At 39.2% G+C, this 16,315-nt stretch overlaps 1 protein-coding gene across 1 annotated transcript in view; it reads left to right on the top strand.

The window, feature by feature from the left end:
• MARCHF6 (membrane associated ring-CH-type finger 6) overlaps window positions 1-11,938 on the top strand; it is a 65,686-nt gene extending 53,748 nt beyond the window's left edge. Inside the window, exons 22-26 of the mRNA XM_090276229.1 lie at window positions 933-1,067; window positions 4,773-4,862; window positions 8,084-8,216; window positions 9,266-9,401; window positions 11,528-11,938. Coding sequence (XP_090132355.1) covers window positions 933-1,067; window positions 4,773-4,862; window positions 8,084-8,216; window positions 9,266-9,401; window positions 11,528-11,618 — 585 coding nt within the window. The 3' untranslated portion in view covers window positions 11,619-11,938. The remainder of the gene's footprint in view (window positions 1-932; window positions 1,068-4,772; window positions 4,863-8,083; window positions 8,217-9,265; window positions 9,402-11,527) is intronic.
• The last annotated feature ends 4,377 nt before the right edge of the window (window positions 11,939-16,315 follow it).

Here is a 16,315-nt window from a genome sequence, read left to right as displayed (position 1 = left end):
ATTACGAGTGGAGGGCTAAATCAAATCCATAAGAAAATGCGACATTTAACTATATTTAAGATAAAGAAATCAGCTAATTCTAATTGTTGTTTTTCTTTAATTCTAGTTTTCATTTGATGTTCTTCCATTTCATCAGTTTGCCACCTAAAGTAACAGTGTACTGTGCTGTCATGCACACCATATTAGTCTGTTGTTGAAACAGATGTACTCACCGAGGCCATCTTAAGAACAGGGAGGTCATTAGACATCAAGGTTGCTTTAGAGACTGATTTCTTTGTCAGGATTTTGTAGTGGCTCTTTCATCCTATCTCTTCTTTTCTCTTTATGTATACTTTATTTCATCTTAACCACTTTATCTAAAATCTAGAGCTGCATTAACACAGTAGCCATGTGGCTAATGACTACCATTTTGGACAATAAGGTATAAGACATTTCTATTAGCATAGTAAGTTCTGTTGGACCACACTGTTTTAGAGGAAGCTACTTTGATCAGCTTGATTAATTACCATAATTAGGACTGTGCAGAGCCCTTCTCCTATACCAGTTCACCTCAGGGGTCACAGGTCAGCTTGTGGGTGGGTCACCATTGGATCAGTAGCTTTTCTTGGACAAACAAAAGCCTACAACTAAGAATGAAATTGAGAAAAACAGCACAGCCACCTCGTTAACATATGTAATAAAATGAACTTCTTGTAAATTTGTAGTAGCAAAGCATGGTAATGTCATGTTTTCATTATAGCTTGAGCTTTTATAGTTATATATTCAAATTTCATTTAAACATTTAGCATAAAGTATGTTTAAGTTGTTTAAGGTAATATATTCATCTGTTAGACATAAGGTTGAAGAAGAAAAATAAACTTCCCAATGGAATGAATAGCTTGGCTAAAAGTCAGAAAGAATCATTAATGACATGGCCTCTCATTTCCTCGTAGATAATGAAAACTTTGATAGTTGCGGTGCTGCTGGCTGGAGTTGTCCCGCTCCTTCTAGGGCTCCTGTTTGAGCTGGTTATTGTTGCTCCTCTGAGGGTTCCCTTGGATCAGACTCCTCTTTTTTACCCGTGGCAGGTAAGCGTGTATCTTTTGTACTTGATAGTTCCTTATGGATTTAGCATCAGAAAAACCCTTAATTTTTTAAAGTGATTTTAAGCAGTTCTTTTAGAAAGACTCCTTAATTTTTTCTATTTCAGGAATCTTTGTAAAATTTATTAATAATGCATTTTAACCTATGGCTTTCAAAGTATGCAGGTTATATAAGTCCTTTAGACCTTATTTAATAGTTTAGAATGTTACTCACTATTCATTTGGGCTTCACCAATATTTAATGATACAAAATAATGTGTTGATCTTTTTACCTTTTAGTTAGGGTAAGGTATCTTGCTCCTTTGGCTTTGAGACTAAGCAATAACTTATACTTTGGAAATTATAGCATTTATCTCACAAAGTCATAGAGCTTATTAAAAAGAGCATTTTGGAGAAACCTGTGTAGGTCACAGCAAAGGTCTTAAAGCTTATGGAAAAAGAAATTTAACTTAGAGCCTGAAGTTAATGTCATGGATATCAAGTTTTTAAGAGATATTGGGGGAAAGAGCTAGGCATTAACTAGTCATTTAAAGGCTTTTTCAGCCTTGTTTTTACTTTCTCCTAATATATTAAAATGGATTTTCTGGAAGTGAAAATTATTTGGTATGTATTTCCCTTCTTCTACTTTCCAGATAATGAACCTCTACAAACTTCATTTAACAGCAGATATATACTTGAATGCTTTAATGTGTGCCCAAACCCTGTATTGCATAACTCAGATGGAAATGAGGTTAATGCAGGAGTTTCTTGAGAACCTTACAGGCTGGTGGGAAAGATAGACAAGTACTCATGTAGACGGTGCTGTGATTGGTGTAAGCACAAGGAGCTATGGCATCATGCAGGAGAGGTACTTAACCAGCTTTGAGAGTTTCCGATAAGGATTTTCTGTAGGAGGTAATGTCTAAGACAACCTAGTAGAGTAGAGAGGAGTGGGTGGAAAGGAAGAAGTGTGTTCTAGGAGGGAGGGAGTGGGCAGACTTCAGAGAGACCCAGAGGGTGCATATATGTATAGTGAACTGCCTCTAATTCAGTGTGCTTGTAAGTTAGAGTGAGAGAGAAAAGTGAGCAGTAGAGGGAAGTAATTAGGCATACATGATGTGTGTCTGTGAGAGCTGTGCTGCAGTGTAGTCAGATTGCATCAGTGACTGAAGGAAAGCTGTTTTTTATAGAATGACATCACCTGACAAAGGTAGAGAAATTAACGGAATTAGAAAATCACTGTATTGTGATATTAAACAAAATCATAGATGGTAGCAGGAATGGTTAGTGAATGATGAACGCATCAGGTGAAAGTCGATGGGTCTTTAGTTACTATTTCTGCAGAACAAGTCACCTCACACTTAGTGGCTTAAAACAAGCATTTGTCCAAAGAGACTGTGGGTTAGAAATTAAGACAGGCATATCAAGCTTGTTTCTGCTCCATGTTTTCTGAGGCCTCAGCTGGAAAGATTCAGTGGCTTAGTGTGATTTGATAGCTGTGGCTAAAATCATTTGGAGACATCATCACTCACCTGTGAGGGTCAATGCTGGTTGTTAGTTGCACCCAGTCTGGGCTGTTATCTGGAGCCACTGGATGTACCTGGGCTTCCTTACAGCTTGGTAGCCTCAAGGAAGCTGGGCTTCTTAGATTTTGCTTCAGTGAAATGGGTGTCCCAACCAGTAAGGCAGAAGCTACATCTCCTTTTAGGATCCTATCTCAGAAGTCGTACAGCCTCATTTTTTCACTATATTCTACTGGGAACGAGTCACAGAGGTTGGTCTAGATTCAAAGGAAGAGGAAGTAGACTCCTACCCCTCAATGGGAAAAGAATTTGCTGGCATGCTTTGATACCACCACAGTGCATGGTGGCAAAGTGTTATCTTAGAGATTGCTTGATAGTCTCAAAGGGAAAGAAAACTTTACAGGGGAGGGGTCAGGTGGATGTTGCTTTAACCCAATGATCACTGAAAATGCATCAAACAGAAATTATGTGCCTCCTGATACTGTGCAGGATGCAGCACTGAAAAAGAGCAAGGTAGCCCCGGCATCCAGGAGTTGGCCTGGCACTATCCGCTAGGCCTTATTGTTCTGTTGGACATGAGCAAAATTTCACAGAACATCAGCATTATATAAGGTCACTCTGACCATGGTGGATCAAGACAAAAATAAGACTCCGCCATAATTGTGCCTGAACACAGGTAAAATGTGAGTATTTTCCAAACCACAAGAATGACCAAATAATCCCATCCTGGCAAACATGATTGGCTGCTGCTTCATTACCTATATGTAGTTTTAGCGTCAGTCTGTCCCTCGGTCTGATTTATTAAGATATCCAGTTACAGAGTCTCTGGTTTCTAATAACATCTGACACAGAGCAAAGCCCTGCTTCCTTAAGTCACCTCCTGTAAGTTGAGATGCTGTATCAGCCTCTTTCTAACATGCTGTTACTAAGCCCCCCAGGTCCTCATGCTGTGTTCTCCCTCACCTCTGTGAGTGCTAAATGCAACTTATGCAGTTACATGTATTTTCTTGGTGGTCTTGACTTCGACCCTTTGGAGAATTATTTGAAAGTATCCAATTTTAAGAATGATTATATATTGTGATCTAGCAGTTTTACTCTTTAGAGTCTGCTGCAAAGAAACATTTGTTTACACGTGACTGCAGAAGGAGGCAAAAACGAGGCTATTTCTGCTATTATATCATTTGTTTACCATGTCAAAAAAATTAGAAGTAACCCAGGTGTCCATCAATAGACTGACTAAATAAAATGTGGTAGATCTTTGCTTTGGAATTTAGTGCAGCAGTTAAAAGAGTAAAGTAGAGCTGTATGTTTTTTTTTGGTATCTCTCAGGTATGTTTCTGAGTTGGGGAATACACAAGTTGTAGACAGATGGGCAGCGTGATGTCCTTGATATTAAAACCCTGACCTTTGAAAGTGGAACAATTTGCTTTTTCTTGATTTCTGACTAAGCTACATGCCTTTCCTGCCTCAGGTGGCTGCAGATCTATGGGAGACTGAGGAATTTCAGCAGAGGAAGTAGTGTGGTGTGTCCTCGCTGTGGGAAAAGACTGGAAAGCAGTGGGTCTTGAAAGAGCTTGAACTTTAGTGATCTCCTTAGTGAGGCACCTCCCACAGTGAGGAGCCTGGTGTGGCAGTGGAGGTGCTAGTAACAGTTCAGCAGAACCGTGAATTCACCAAGCTAGAAGCTCCCTGTGAGCCTTTGGGATGGTTTCTTTAGGCCAGACATGGCTCCACAATCGTATTCTGACATAATCAGTTCAGCTAAAGCCAATAAAACAGCTGAAGAATGGTTTGATGAAATAAAGTCATGGCACTATTTTATATATTTGTTCCTTGAGATCCTCGTTAATGTTCCTACTTTTCCTAAAATCATGGTACTATTTTATATATTTGCTTTTTGAACACTCTGTAATGTTCCTACCTTTTCTAATTATCTTTTTCTAAAATAATGTAGATTTCTGAAAGATACAAGAATGATTTTTGATAGAAATGTTGAACTTGAGCTATTGAGGAAAAAAATTTCCTGTATTTTCCAGCATATGTTAGTTTCCTGTAAAACTAAACTCTTAGTCACCCTGCAGGACTTCTTTTTTGAAATGAAATAATTAAGAAAATCATATAGCCTCTATGTTAGGTTTATTGCTAAAAAAAGCAGCACAGATCTGTTAAATGTTTTTTATTAACCTAGGACTGGGCACTTGGAGTCCTGCATGCCAAAATCATTGCAGCTATAACATTGATGGGTCCTCAGTGGTGGTTGAAAACTGTAATTGAGCAGGTAAGGAAACTCATCTTTCAGAAAAAGACTGGGAGTAATACTGATTACATGTAGCTGATGGGACTCCTTTATTTTTCAGCTTTTCTGAGTTTTCTGTATTTTCTTTTATGAGCATGTATAACTTAAAAAAAATGTCAATTTACTCTTATCACCATGAATTTGTATCATCCACTCTTAAGACTTACCTTATCTGAAGGTTAACCAGTAGCTTAAATTACCTTGAACCTTATCCAAAGTAAACATGAAAATTAGCATATGTATTTTTTCTCAGGGTTGAAGGAGTTCTAATGGAGGCTTGTTGTTAAGGTTTCTAAATCTGTAGTAGCGAAAAAGCTATTGTTCAAGGCAGTGAATAAAAGGCAGAAAAAATAATAAATTAAAAAAGCAGAGTTGGGAGACTTCTGGCTAAGATGGAGGCCTAGACTGACATGCTCTGTTTCCCACCACAACTAAGAAGGAATACAACTACCACAAAACCAGAAATAACCAGAAGTTCAAGAAAATAAATGGAAGTCCAACGTATGAAGTAATAAAGAAGTGGTGCTCATCCGAACGGGTAGGAGAGGCGAAGCCGGGGTGGAGAGGTCAAGCTGTGCTGGCAGCGGCGACGGCGGTGGGACGGCGGTAAGCACAGATACCCATATTTGAGGGAAGGCAAGAAGCGCCTGGGGAGTACCCCCAGCTGCAGACCAGACCTGTCAGCTTGTGATTCCAATGCCGGGGAAGGCAAACCCCCAATGCCGGGGAAGGCAGACCCCCATTGCCTTGGACTGAGGCCCAGGGGGCTGGGGACAGAGGAGGGGACTCCCGATCTCTCAGTGGAGGGTGAATGGCAGGAATCCATTTTGGACCCCTATCCTCACAGAAAACGCCACAGCATGGTGAGAAGGATCACCCGGTTGTGACGAGTGCACAGGGCTCGACCCCCTATAGCATAGGAGGTGTGACAGCCCCGTCCAGGAAGCAAAGGTAAACACAAAACTGTCAGGATGGCACAAACCATGATAGAGATCCCAGTGACGCAGCTGACCAGAGGGCAAATATCTAATCTAATGAAGTAGTAGATAGGAAATCTTTCTGAGGCTCAGTTCAGAGCTTTTGTTATAAGAATGCTTACAGACCCACCAGCTGTCCCGCCCCTTAAGTCCATGCCCATTGGTTGTGCATATAGTTCTTCTCAACATTTTCCTATTACTCCACTCCCTCCTGCTATGCTTCTTAATTCCTGTATCATCTCCCTCCCTTTCCCCCCTACCCCCTCTCTGCTGACTTCCCCCCATAATGTTCCCCATCCCTATAATTCTTTTCCCACTCTCATTGCCTACTTAGTCTGCCTTTGTGTCGATTCCCCAGCTTCTGTTGTTGGTTGTTGTGATACAGTTTTCATTTTAATGTTCATAGTTTTGATCCTCTTCCTCCTAAACAAGTCCCGTTAACATTTCATATAACAGTGGTTTGGATCTAATGAACTCCTTCGGTTTTACTTTGTCCTGGAAGCACTTTCTCTGTCCTTCTATTCTGAATGACAGCTTTGCTGGATAGAGTAGTCGTGGTTGTAGGTTTTTGCTTTTTATTGCTTTGAATATTCCTTGCCAGTCCCTTCTTGTCTGCAGTGTTTTTTTTGAGAAATCAGCTGATAGTCTTATGGGACCCCTTTGTACATAATTCTCTTCTCTCTTGCTGCTTTTAAGATTCTTTATCCTTAATTTTTGACATTTTGATTATAACGTGTCTTGGTGTGGTTCTCTCTGGGTTTAATTTTTTTTAAACTCTCTGTGCTTCCTGGACCTGTAAGTCTTATTTCCGCCCCCAAGTTAGGAAAATTCTGCTTCGTTATTTTTTCACATAATTTTTCAATTTCTAGTTCTTCACTTTATGGCAACCCTATGATTCGGATGTTGGCCTGTCATAGCTGTCCAATAGGTTTCTGAGCCTCTCCTCATTTTCCTCACTTTTCGTTTCCTCTTTCTGCACTGGATGACTGTTTGTTCCTTCCCTATGTTCCAATTTGTTGATTTGATCCATGGTTTTCTTCCCCTCACCACTAGTTTTGTATGTGTTTTTGTTCATTTCAGCAGGGCTAGCCTTTATTCCTTTACTGTCTTGTTTAAGATCTGCTGTTAGGTCTGTAAACATTCATATAACCAAAGCTCTGAACTGTGCCTCAGAAAGATTTCCTATCTGCTGCTTCATTAGATTAGATATTTGCCCTCTGGTCAGCTGCGTCACTGGGATCTCTATCATGATCTGTGCTATCCTGACAGTTTTGGGTTTACCTTTGCTTCCTGGACGGGGCTGTCACACCTCCTATGCTATAGGGGGCGGAGCCCCATGCACTCGTCACAACCAGGCAATCCTTCTCACCACACTGTGGCATTTTGCGTGGGGGTGAGGGTCCAAGATGGATTCCTCCCATTCACTATCCACTGAGAGACAGGGAGCCTCCTCCTCCGTCCCCACACCCTCTGGCCCTCATAGTCCGAGGCAATGGGGGTCTGGCTTCCCCGGCGTTGGAATTATGAGCTGACAGGTCTGGACAGCAGCTGGGGGTGCTCCCCAGGCGCTTCTTGCCTCCCCTTAAATACAAGGACTGTGCTTAGCGCAGTCCCACTGCTGTCGCTGCAGCTGCCACCGCCAGCACAGCTTGACCTCTCCACCCCGGCTTCGCCCCTCCTACCCGTTAGGATAAGCACCACTTCTTTATAACTTTGTATGTTGGACTTCCATGTAGCTTTATTTTCTGCAGCTTCTGGTTATTTCTGGTTTTGTGGTAGTTGTAGTCCTTCTTAGTTGTGGAGGGAGATGGACCGTGTCAGTCTAGGCTTCCATCTTAGCCGGAAGTTGTCTAAAATGAATTCAGTCTTGAGTAGTAACAGATGACTTATGAAGTTACTTCAAGTTAATGTGGTCTTAAACTATTATTATTAGGTGCTATCTGGTATTCTGTAGTTCAGGGTTAGTGTACCTATGCTTCTAGATTAGTGTTTTATTATTTCATTTCTTAGCAGAGTTAACTGCAAAGTGTATAAAAAAACTTGTGGGCACCACACTTTGTTAGTGTTCCAGAATTTGCCTTGACTTTAGATGGAAAAAATAATCAGCTTGAATCCTTTGGGCCTGGAAGAGTCAACTCCCTGCAGCATGGATTCAGTAGAAACTGCTCTGTTAACTTGGAAAAATTGTTTCGTATCTTTGTTCTGATATATTCCCCCATTTTTCAGGTTTATGCAAATGGTATCCGAAATATTGATCTTCACTATATCATTCGGAAACTGGCAGCGCCTGTGATTTCTGTGCTCTTGCTTTCCCTGTGTGTACCTTACGTCATCGCATCCGGCGTTGTTCCTTTACTGGGTGAGTGATGCTGGCTGGAGGTCTTGAGAGAGCACCTTTTTTGACATTGTTACAGTACTGTCACTTCTGGTATCATAGGCTGGCTGACCCAAATGCTGTATTTATAAGTACAAATCCAGCCAAAACAATGATTTCAAAAAACCATTTTTCTTAGATTTGATTATTCAGGGCAAGAGTAAGAGGATCATAAAGCCCTCTGGTACGTTTTTTTTTCTCTAGGCAGGTGAGAAAGTATTGACATTTATACTCTCCCCAAAATAGGCAGGAATAGATTTCCTTCAAGTTGTCTTCTCTTGACTAGAAGTGCTGTGATCACATATAAAATTAAGGACATGTTATAATTAATTTAAAAAATGTTCTTTAGCATAAAAGGAAAACCAAAGAGGATATGCTAATTTGAAATGATCAATTTCTGAAGAACCTTCACAGAACCTTAAATCCCACATATGTTCAGAGTTACAAGCACAAAGTTATTTCCTCCAGATGTCTTCTCCTGAATTCCTTCTCAGTGACTAGTGTTTCTGTCCAACAAGTTGCATGAGTCAGAAACCTTGAAGGTCATTCATGTCACCTGAGACTCACTGTCCACCATACTCAAATGGTCTGCAAGTCTCACTGATCCGACTGCTGGATCCCATTCTGTCATTTCTGGTGCCCTCACTCATGGCTTGTTGAGGTGTACCTTATCTCTCACCTTAATATCAGCAGCCTCCTGTCTGGTTTCCCTGTTTTAACAACTAATTCATTTTCTGCACTGTGGCCACAATGACCTTTCAGAAGACTGAATATCATTGTTTCTCTTTAGTAAATATTCTTCTTTGGTTCCTCTATGGCCTTTAGAATATAACTCAGCTCCTAGGCTTAGGTTAAAGGCTCCTCCTCATCTGTGACCAGCTCCAATTTGGCCTCATGTGTTGCCTCATTCATTTCATATGTGGCAAGTTTCACTTAAGCATCACCAACCAGTTCCCTCTTCTTAGTGAAAGGATATATTTTCATTTCACTGTCATTCCATATATGCTTAGAGTTGTCCTTTTTTCGTTTTACAGGTGTTACTGCAGAAATGCAAAACTTGGTCCACCGGCGGATTTATCCATTCTTACTGATGGTTGTGGTATTGATGGGGATCTTGTCCTTCCAGGTCCGCCAGTTTAAGCGCCTTTATGAACATATTAAAAATGACAAGTAAGTCTAGGCTTCCATTTGTCTAGCCACTCCTGTTAAGATTTCTTATTCCTTAATTTTTGTGTCTAATGTAATAAATCACAGGAGAAAAAATTGCTCAGATTCTTGATGAATTTTGAGGTAGACTTAATAGGATTTGGTAACAGGTTGGATGAGGGTGTGAAAAAGCATTATCAAGGACTCTGTTGGGCTGAGCTTGTGGCTGTATGGAGTTGTCATTTATGTAGATCAGTGATTTTCAACTCACGTTCCTCAAGAATTTTTAAAACATGCGATACCTGACTATTTAGACAGGGGCACTGACCTTTTCTTTTAGATTACCAAATTTAAAAAATGAAATGAAAACACCTAAAACAACAATAGCCATCCAATGTGAATGAATCAAAATTATACCTATTTTTGTTGTCAGATTATGAAAATATATATATTTTTGGTGTGCTGCATAATTTTAGTAAGTAGTTTATGTGTACCATGAGGTGAAAAAGGTTGAAAATTGCTGATTAGATGAAAAGACTGGGAGAAACTGGTTTGGGGAGGAAAATTTTTTTTTAATGACCACTTCACATAGTTTTCAGTCAAATACTTTTACTTGACAGTATATTAAATAGTTTGAGATAAAAAGAAGTCTATGTTAGGAATTAGCTGTACCTGCCTAAGCCATTCCTGCAATCAAGGGCCATTAGGTTACTCTGACCACTGCTTAGAGAGGCTGCAAGGTTACTGCAGAAGTGTTGAGTGCTCTGTTTTGAGGAAACTGTGACCTGACCTCAGTGAGAAGTTGAGGACAGACAAGGATAACAGCTTTCGGGGAAAACAGCCATTTGACCTTCCATGTCCTATGGAAGGCTGACTTCTGCTCTGCTTCAGGGTGTTCAGCTAAGAAAGTGAATTTATAACTCCTTCCTGGCTTGCCTGGGAAAGTCCCAGTTTACATATGGTGTCTTTGTGTCATTAACAGCACCCTCTTGACTCAGGAATGCCCCAGTTTAGACACTTTATATGCTCACCTTATTTACTCTGAGGACTCATAAGAGTAATATTTTTAAGAATGAAATTTAAGAGTGTTCAAGGCTTCTCTAAACCATTTGCTGACAGCAGAAAACACAAGTACACTTTCAGCTGGTCAGAGTAGAGAGTTCTGTCAAATGTGAAAGAAGGGAGAGGGGGATTTCAGTGATGACAATCCTTTTTCTCACTTGTTCTGGTGAGGCCTTACCGGGCACTCCTTGATCTGCATTGATGCTTCCAAATGAGCACTTGCACACTTGTACTCCAGCCCCCTCCAGCTCGTTGCCATTGTTTTGTCACCCCTGGCTTCCAGGGGTCAAGCTCCAGACCATTCAGCAGTAAGGCCTGTCACTGCTTCTTTTAGGGAACCCCTGCCATTGTCATGGGGATGCAGTGTCCTGGTGGAGGACCTCCAGTCTTGTCATTTCAACCACAGTTACTTCTATTTTTGTTTCTGCCATCCTGTGTTCTTGACCATAATCTCCCCATCATCATGTCACATGAGTTAGGAACACTTCATGTTCTGCTCTTGCACCATAATGCCCTACCTTCTGTCACTCACATACACTCACTTCTCTGCCATCTTTCCTTTGACATCATTGAAACCCTTGTCCTTTAATTTCTCCTTTTCTCTAGAACTAGAGCTGTTGAGGTCCTTTAGAAAGGGTAGGGTAGGTCCTCCCTACCCAGCTTTCTGATTATTGTATTTCCGGTCTGTTTCTTCAGATCAATCCACTGAGCTGTTTTATAAAATACTATACATACAGATAAATCTCCTGCATAAGTTTACTTTGCATTACCCTCCTCTGGCCTCTGAGTGTCTAAGCTCATGAGATGCGCTAACCTACGGACTGGGGCATGTGCTCCATTGCGCACATCTGAGGTCTTTTGGCCTTTGCTGCTCAGGCCTTCCCACATATCTGGCCCTTGCTAAACAATGCCTCCTTTCATGACTTTGGCAGGTGTTCATTCTAGCTCCCCTTCTACCTGCCTAACCATGGAAGTAGGAGTGAAGGGATCTGATTTGCATTAAAAAAAAAAATGTATCACTGCTTTTTGGAAGAATGTTTTAATATGTAAGGGCATATAAGAGTAACCACCATGATTTTACATCCTAGGTACCTTGTGGGCCAACGTCTTGTGAACTATGAACGGAAATCTGGCAAACAAGGCACATCTTCGCCACCTCCACAGTCATCCCAAGAATAAAGTGGTTGTCTCGACTACCTTGACTTTCCCCTTGCCTTGACGTGTCCTTTTCTGTGGACTTCTCTTTGGAGATTTTCCCCAGTGATCTCTCAGCATTGTTTTTAAGTTAAATGTATTTGACTTGTGTTCTCAGCATTCAGAGAGAGCAGCAGGTTAAGGCTCTGCTGCCTTTCTGCATCTTCTGACATCACTGCTGTTTGAGATCTGTATATTTGTAAATAGAAGTTCCTGGATACCCTGAGACCTTGGATTAAACAGAATGTGCATTGTACATCTTTAAACAAATGTATATTAATTTATTAAATCTAGTTGTCACTTTATTTTGGACCTGCTGTGATCTTGACAGGAAATGTGCCACAGAGCCACGGTGCAGAGACAAGACTTATTAATGACATCTCTTGGAGCACAACGTCATGGTGTTCCTAGCAGTTCTTACTAAGTAAACTGTACGTTCTGTCTGTCTTGGCTGTTGAGATCTTACCAAGAGCATAAAAGGAATCAAATAGAAATCAGCAGTGGCGAGTCTGTGGACACATGAACTTTGTGCTTCACTGTCAATCGTTTTTGGAAGTTATTTTGTATAACACCAAAGCTGTTGTACATTTTCTACTGCCTGATTTTTTTTCATGTGTCTGTGTTTGTAATACTGTATAGTATCTTGTGCTAGGTGAGGAAATTTTTTTTAATTTTGATAATTTAATATTCCTAGTGATTAGCATTGGGAGTTGGGCTTTTGTGCTTGTTAGGGGCATGCCTATACTTAGAGGGGAAAAGAAGGCCAAGAGAAGATTTTCATTAATTAGTCCCTTTGTCCCCACTCCCCGCCCCCCCCATGTCCCCCTGCCCACTGTCTTTTTATTTGTTTGGCATCAGTGGCCATAAGTCATGCAAAATCATAAGTCTTACAAAATAACATAATCAGTGACACTGCATCTTACTGGAATCAGGACATACTAAGGTGTCTCTTAACTGTAGACATGGTTTGTGGTCGAGATTGACAGCATTAGACAAGACTGGTTAGAACACAGTCCTGCTGTATAGTGCATTGTTAGGTGAGCGTTAGGAAGTACATCTCTCATAGTTTTCCATGATTAAATCCCAAGGTTTCCAGAGCTTTTTGTTTACAGAATAAAACTACAAACAAAACCAACTTGATTTTATCTGTCCAGAAGGAACCTGGCTGAGCTGCCTGTTTAATGTAGGAGTGCAGAATGTATTGTATTGGAAATATGCTGTAAAAATCTCTGAGAACTGAACACATAAACTTGGTTTTCCCTTATAACCAAAGCTTCAAGTAGAAGTTTAGGGAAATAGAACAGTTGGGCACATGACCCAAATATTTAATGATCATGGTTTATTGTAAGAATAGTGTGTTTTTTAATGATAACCAAAAGTTCTCAGAGAAAATGAAAAACATAGTTCTTCAGAAACCGTACAAGAATTTCCATATAGTATTAAAACCCGTAGACTCAAATCTGAGAATGTTTTAAATTTGAAAGTCAGCCAGACATAAGCTACCAAAATCAAAAACAACTTGTTCTGGTTGTTTTATAGTTCAACAATTTTTCCCAAAGTGGTAAGCAATTACTTTAAAATATATTTTAAAATATCAGTATCAAACAAAAACAAAAAACCTTGATCGAGGATTCAGTGTTACACTTTTTGGCGCTCTGAAGGAGGCCTTTTCTCTTATATTTAAAATAAGGACTTGCGAGCCCTGCCTTCACTTAGAAATTTAATCCTACTGTGAAAAACAAGGAGCATTTAAAAATGTCACCTATCATGGTATATGTCTATACAGTAGAGGAATATACTACAAAATTTGGTATATAACTTGATTATATTGATTTAGGCTTCTTTTTTAATTTTTCTGAGACTTTGTAGATCTTGCTATAACATCATTGGAACATAGTTATCTGTCTTACCAGAAGGATATAGGCAGATACCGCAAAAGACTAAAAACTGTTATTCTATAAAATTTTAAATGAATGTTATCAGACATTTTATAAAATATATATATGAATGGCCAAAAGGTTGCCCTGCAATTTCACTTTCAGATAACTTTAACTTGTATTATTTAATGGTCTCCTCTAGTTTTTCAGTTGTGCTGTTTTCAAAAAGATGAACACTTTCCTAAGGAAAGCATCTGCTGGCATACTGTTTATGTGGGTAGCATCAAGATTTATTAACCAATCTTATAAATATTTAAAATCTCTAATTTAGAAAGTGTTAGTATTGCTGCCCTTCTTCATGTAGAAATTATTTTAATAGTATAGTTTTGCTTCATTTTACATTGGGCTAAAATAAAATAGTCTCTAAGAAGTTAATTAGGAAAGAAGACCTTTTTGCTTTATTTTTATAAATTGAAGACAAGTCAACATTTAGGGTTAGTTTTACATGACCAGTTACCAAATCGTCATAGTAGGAGGTGTGCACTTGTTCATTATTAGCAAATTATGTTTGATTTTTAAACTATTAAGTACTAATAATTGAAATGAAAACTTCTGAAGAAAAATGCCCATGTGATGTTTGTGTATAGCTAGCTTTAAAAAAGCTCCGTGTTTTTAGGTGATCTTTTCCTGTTCTTTAGAGAAACAGTGGGGATTGGACATCTCAGTTCCAGATGTAAACAAAAGTAATTTTTATTTCAACATTTAATATAACTTTATTATTGTGGGTTTTTGTCTTTTTTTTTTTTCCTTGCCCTTATTCAAGTAATAGAAAATGATTTTTTCTCAAATGATTTGATCTTAGATATGTAATTTCTTTATTGGCAAAATGCTATTATTAAAGTGTAATTCTTGAATTTAGGTTGAATCGATGACTTAAAAACAATACAAAGCAATGAACGTTTCTACATTATATTATATACGCACACACACATACACACACACACGCACGCACACAAATGTAGCACCAGGATATGAACACTGGCACTTTTTAAAGCTTTGCAAGTTAGCTACTTATTCTCATTTTCAGGATTGAGTATTTTAAGCTCTCTACTTCAATATTTTGTTCTATTTACATTGCAAGATTAAATGATTATGTTTAAAATTCTCCTTTAGAGTGGTACCTAATGAGTCAATCAAGAAAAGACAAAGGTAAGATGCCTTACTACTGAAGTATTATTAAAAACCTCATTTTTAGAGATTGTCTCTCTCACTTGCTGGAGCTGTCTTGTATCCTTCTACTTAATTTGCTCTTTCAATCAGGTGTTTTCCCTTCAGCACACTACTCTGTCTTTTTAAAGAAAAAAATTTTTTTAATTCTCACCTGAGGACATGCTTATTGATTTTAGAAAGAGAGGGAAGGGAGGAGAGAGAGAAAGAACATCGATGTGAGAGAAACGTTCCATCAGTTGCCTCTTATGCACCCCGACTGGGGACTGAACCCACAACCTTGGCATGTACCCTGACTGGAAATTGAACCCATGACATTGTGGATTATGGGATGATGCTTTAACTAACTGAGCCACACCTGCCAGGGTTTGTTTTGTTCTGTTTTTTAACAGCCAGCATGAGCAAGGGCTACTTTCAAAATAGTCCCTGACAATATCTCAGCATTAATACAGCATAAAGATAAGACAGTATATATGTTTTTATTCCCATCTATTTTCTATGAGTGCCTCATTTTTTAGTCATGAAAGTAATATAATACCTTAAGTGAATATATAATGACTGTAAGTCCTAGACATTGACTGTTGTAGAAGCTAAATAGAACACTTAGTTATTTGGGATGCCAATTTTCTATTAAAGCACACACCTTAGATAACCAATTTTGTGTATATATTCTAAAATGCTTCTCTTTTTATGTGGTCATTTGTTGTCTTCTGAGTTGAGAGAACAAAATGGAATAAAGTGGTTGTTAGTTGTAGCCTAGTGTTGTTGGTTTTTGCTTTATTGCAAGATTGCTTCAGAATTGCAGAAATGTGTATTATTAGCATAAGTAGGTCATCCAGATATTTTTAAAAACATAATTAAGGAAGAAAAAGAATTCACTCAAGTTACGTGGTTATAGCCCCTCTGTTCTAAGTATAAATTTAAAATGAAAGTTGCAGAGGACACATCCTGCCTCTTCTCTGCCCCCACTGTAATCATAGACCATCTTCACTGGGAAGGAGTAAATCCCTCATCTTGTGCTGCCCACCTCTGCACTACAAGCTTCACCAGGTTGTGTCTTTTAGGTGGATACTTGGATAGAGTAAAACCAGTCAAATTCATTTTATGTAATGACTGTTAAGTCTCAGAGAAAAAGGAAAGGGTTGCATGAGGATTTTTTTCCTGCTAAGTCCCGTGTGAAGAAATCCTTTTATTTCTAATTTTTCTTTGTTTCTAGGTTCAATATTTTCTATGATTTTTTAAAAATCAAGTGCATTTTAATTCATTTTAAATACAGTGGTGGTAGGCAAAATGCTATTTGAACCACTGAGCATCTTTAATCTGTGAAGATAAAATTTTACACAGAGGAAATTGCATGGTGAAATCTCAAGAAGTGATCGTTAATTCCCCCTCCCACCCTGCAGTTTGCAGTCCCTCTTGTTGCAAACGTAGAACACATACCACAAGTGGATTAAGTATCTGAGGTAACATTCTCCCCTCCTAACCGCGCCCCCACCCTCGTGCCCCGCCCATGATTTTCTGGTGTATTTTGTTTCCCTGAATTGTACTTAACACAAGTTGAATGAGATATGGGGTCTG

This window comes from Furipterus horrens, unplaced genomic scaffold (genome assembly GCF_987537825.1).
Source record: "Furipterus horrens unplaced genomic scaffold, mFurHor1.1.pri manual_scaffold_5, whole genome shotgun sequence".
NCBI classification, from domain to species: Eukaryota; Metazoa; Chordata; class Mammalia; order Chiroptera; family Furipteridae; genus Furipterus; species Furipterus horrens.
This window is presented reverse-complemented; position numbering and strand designations above follow the sequence as displayed.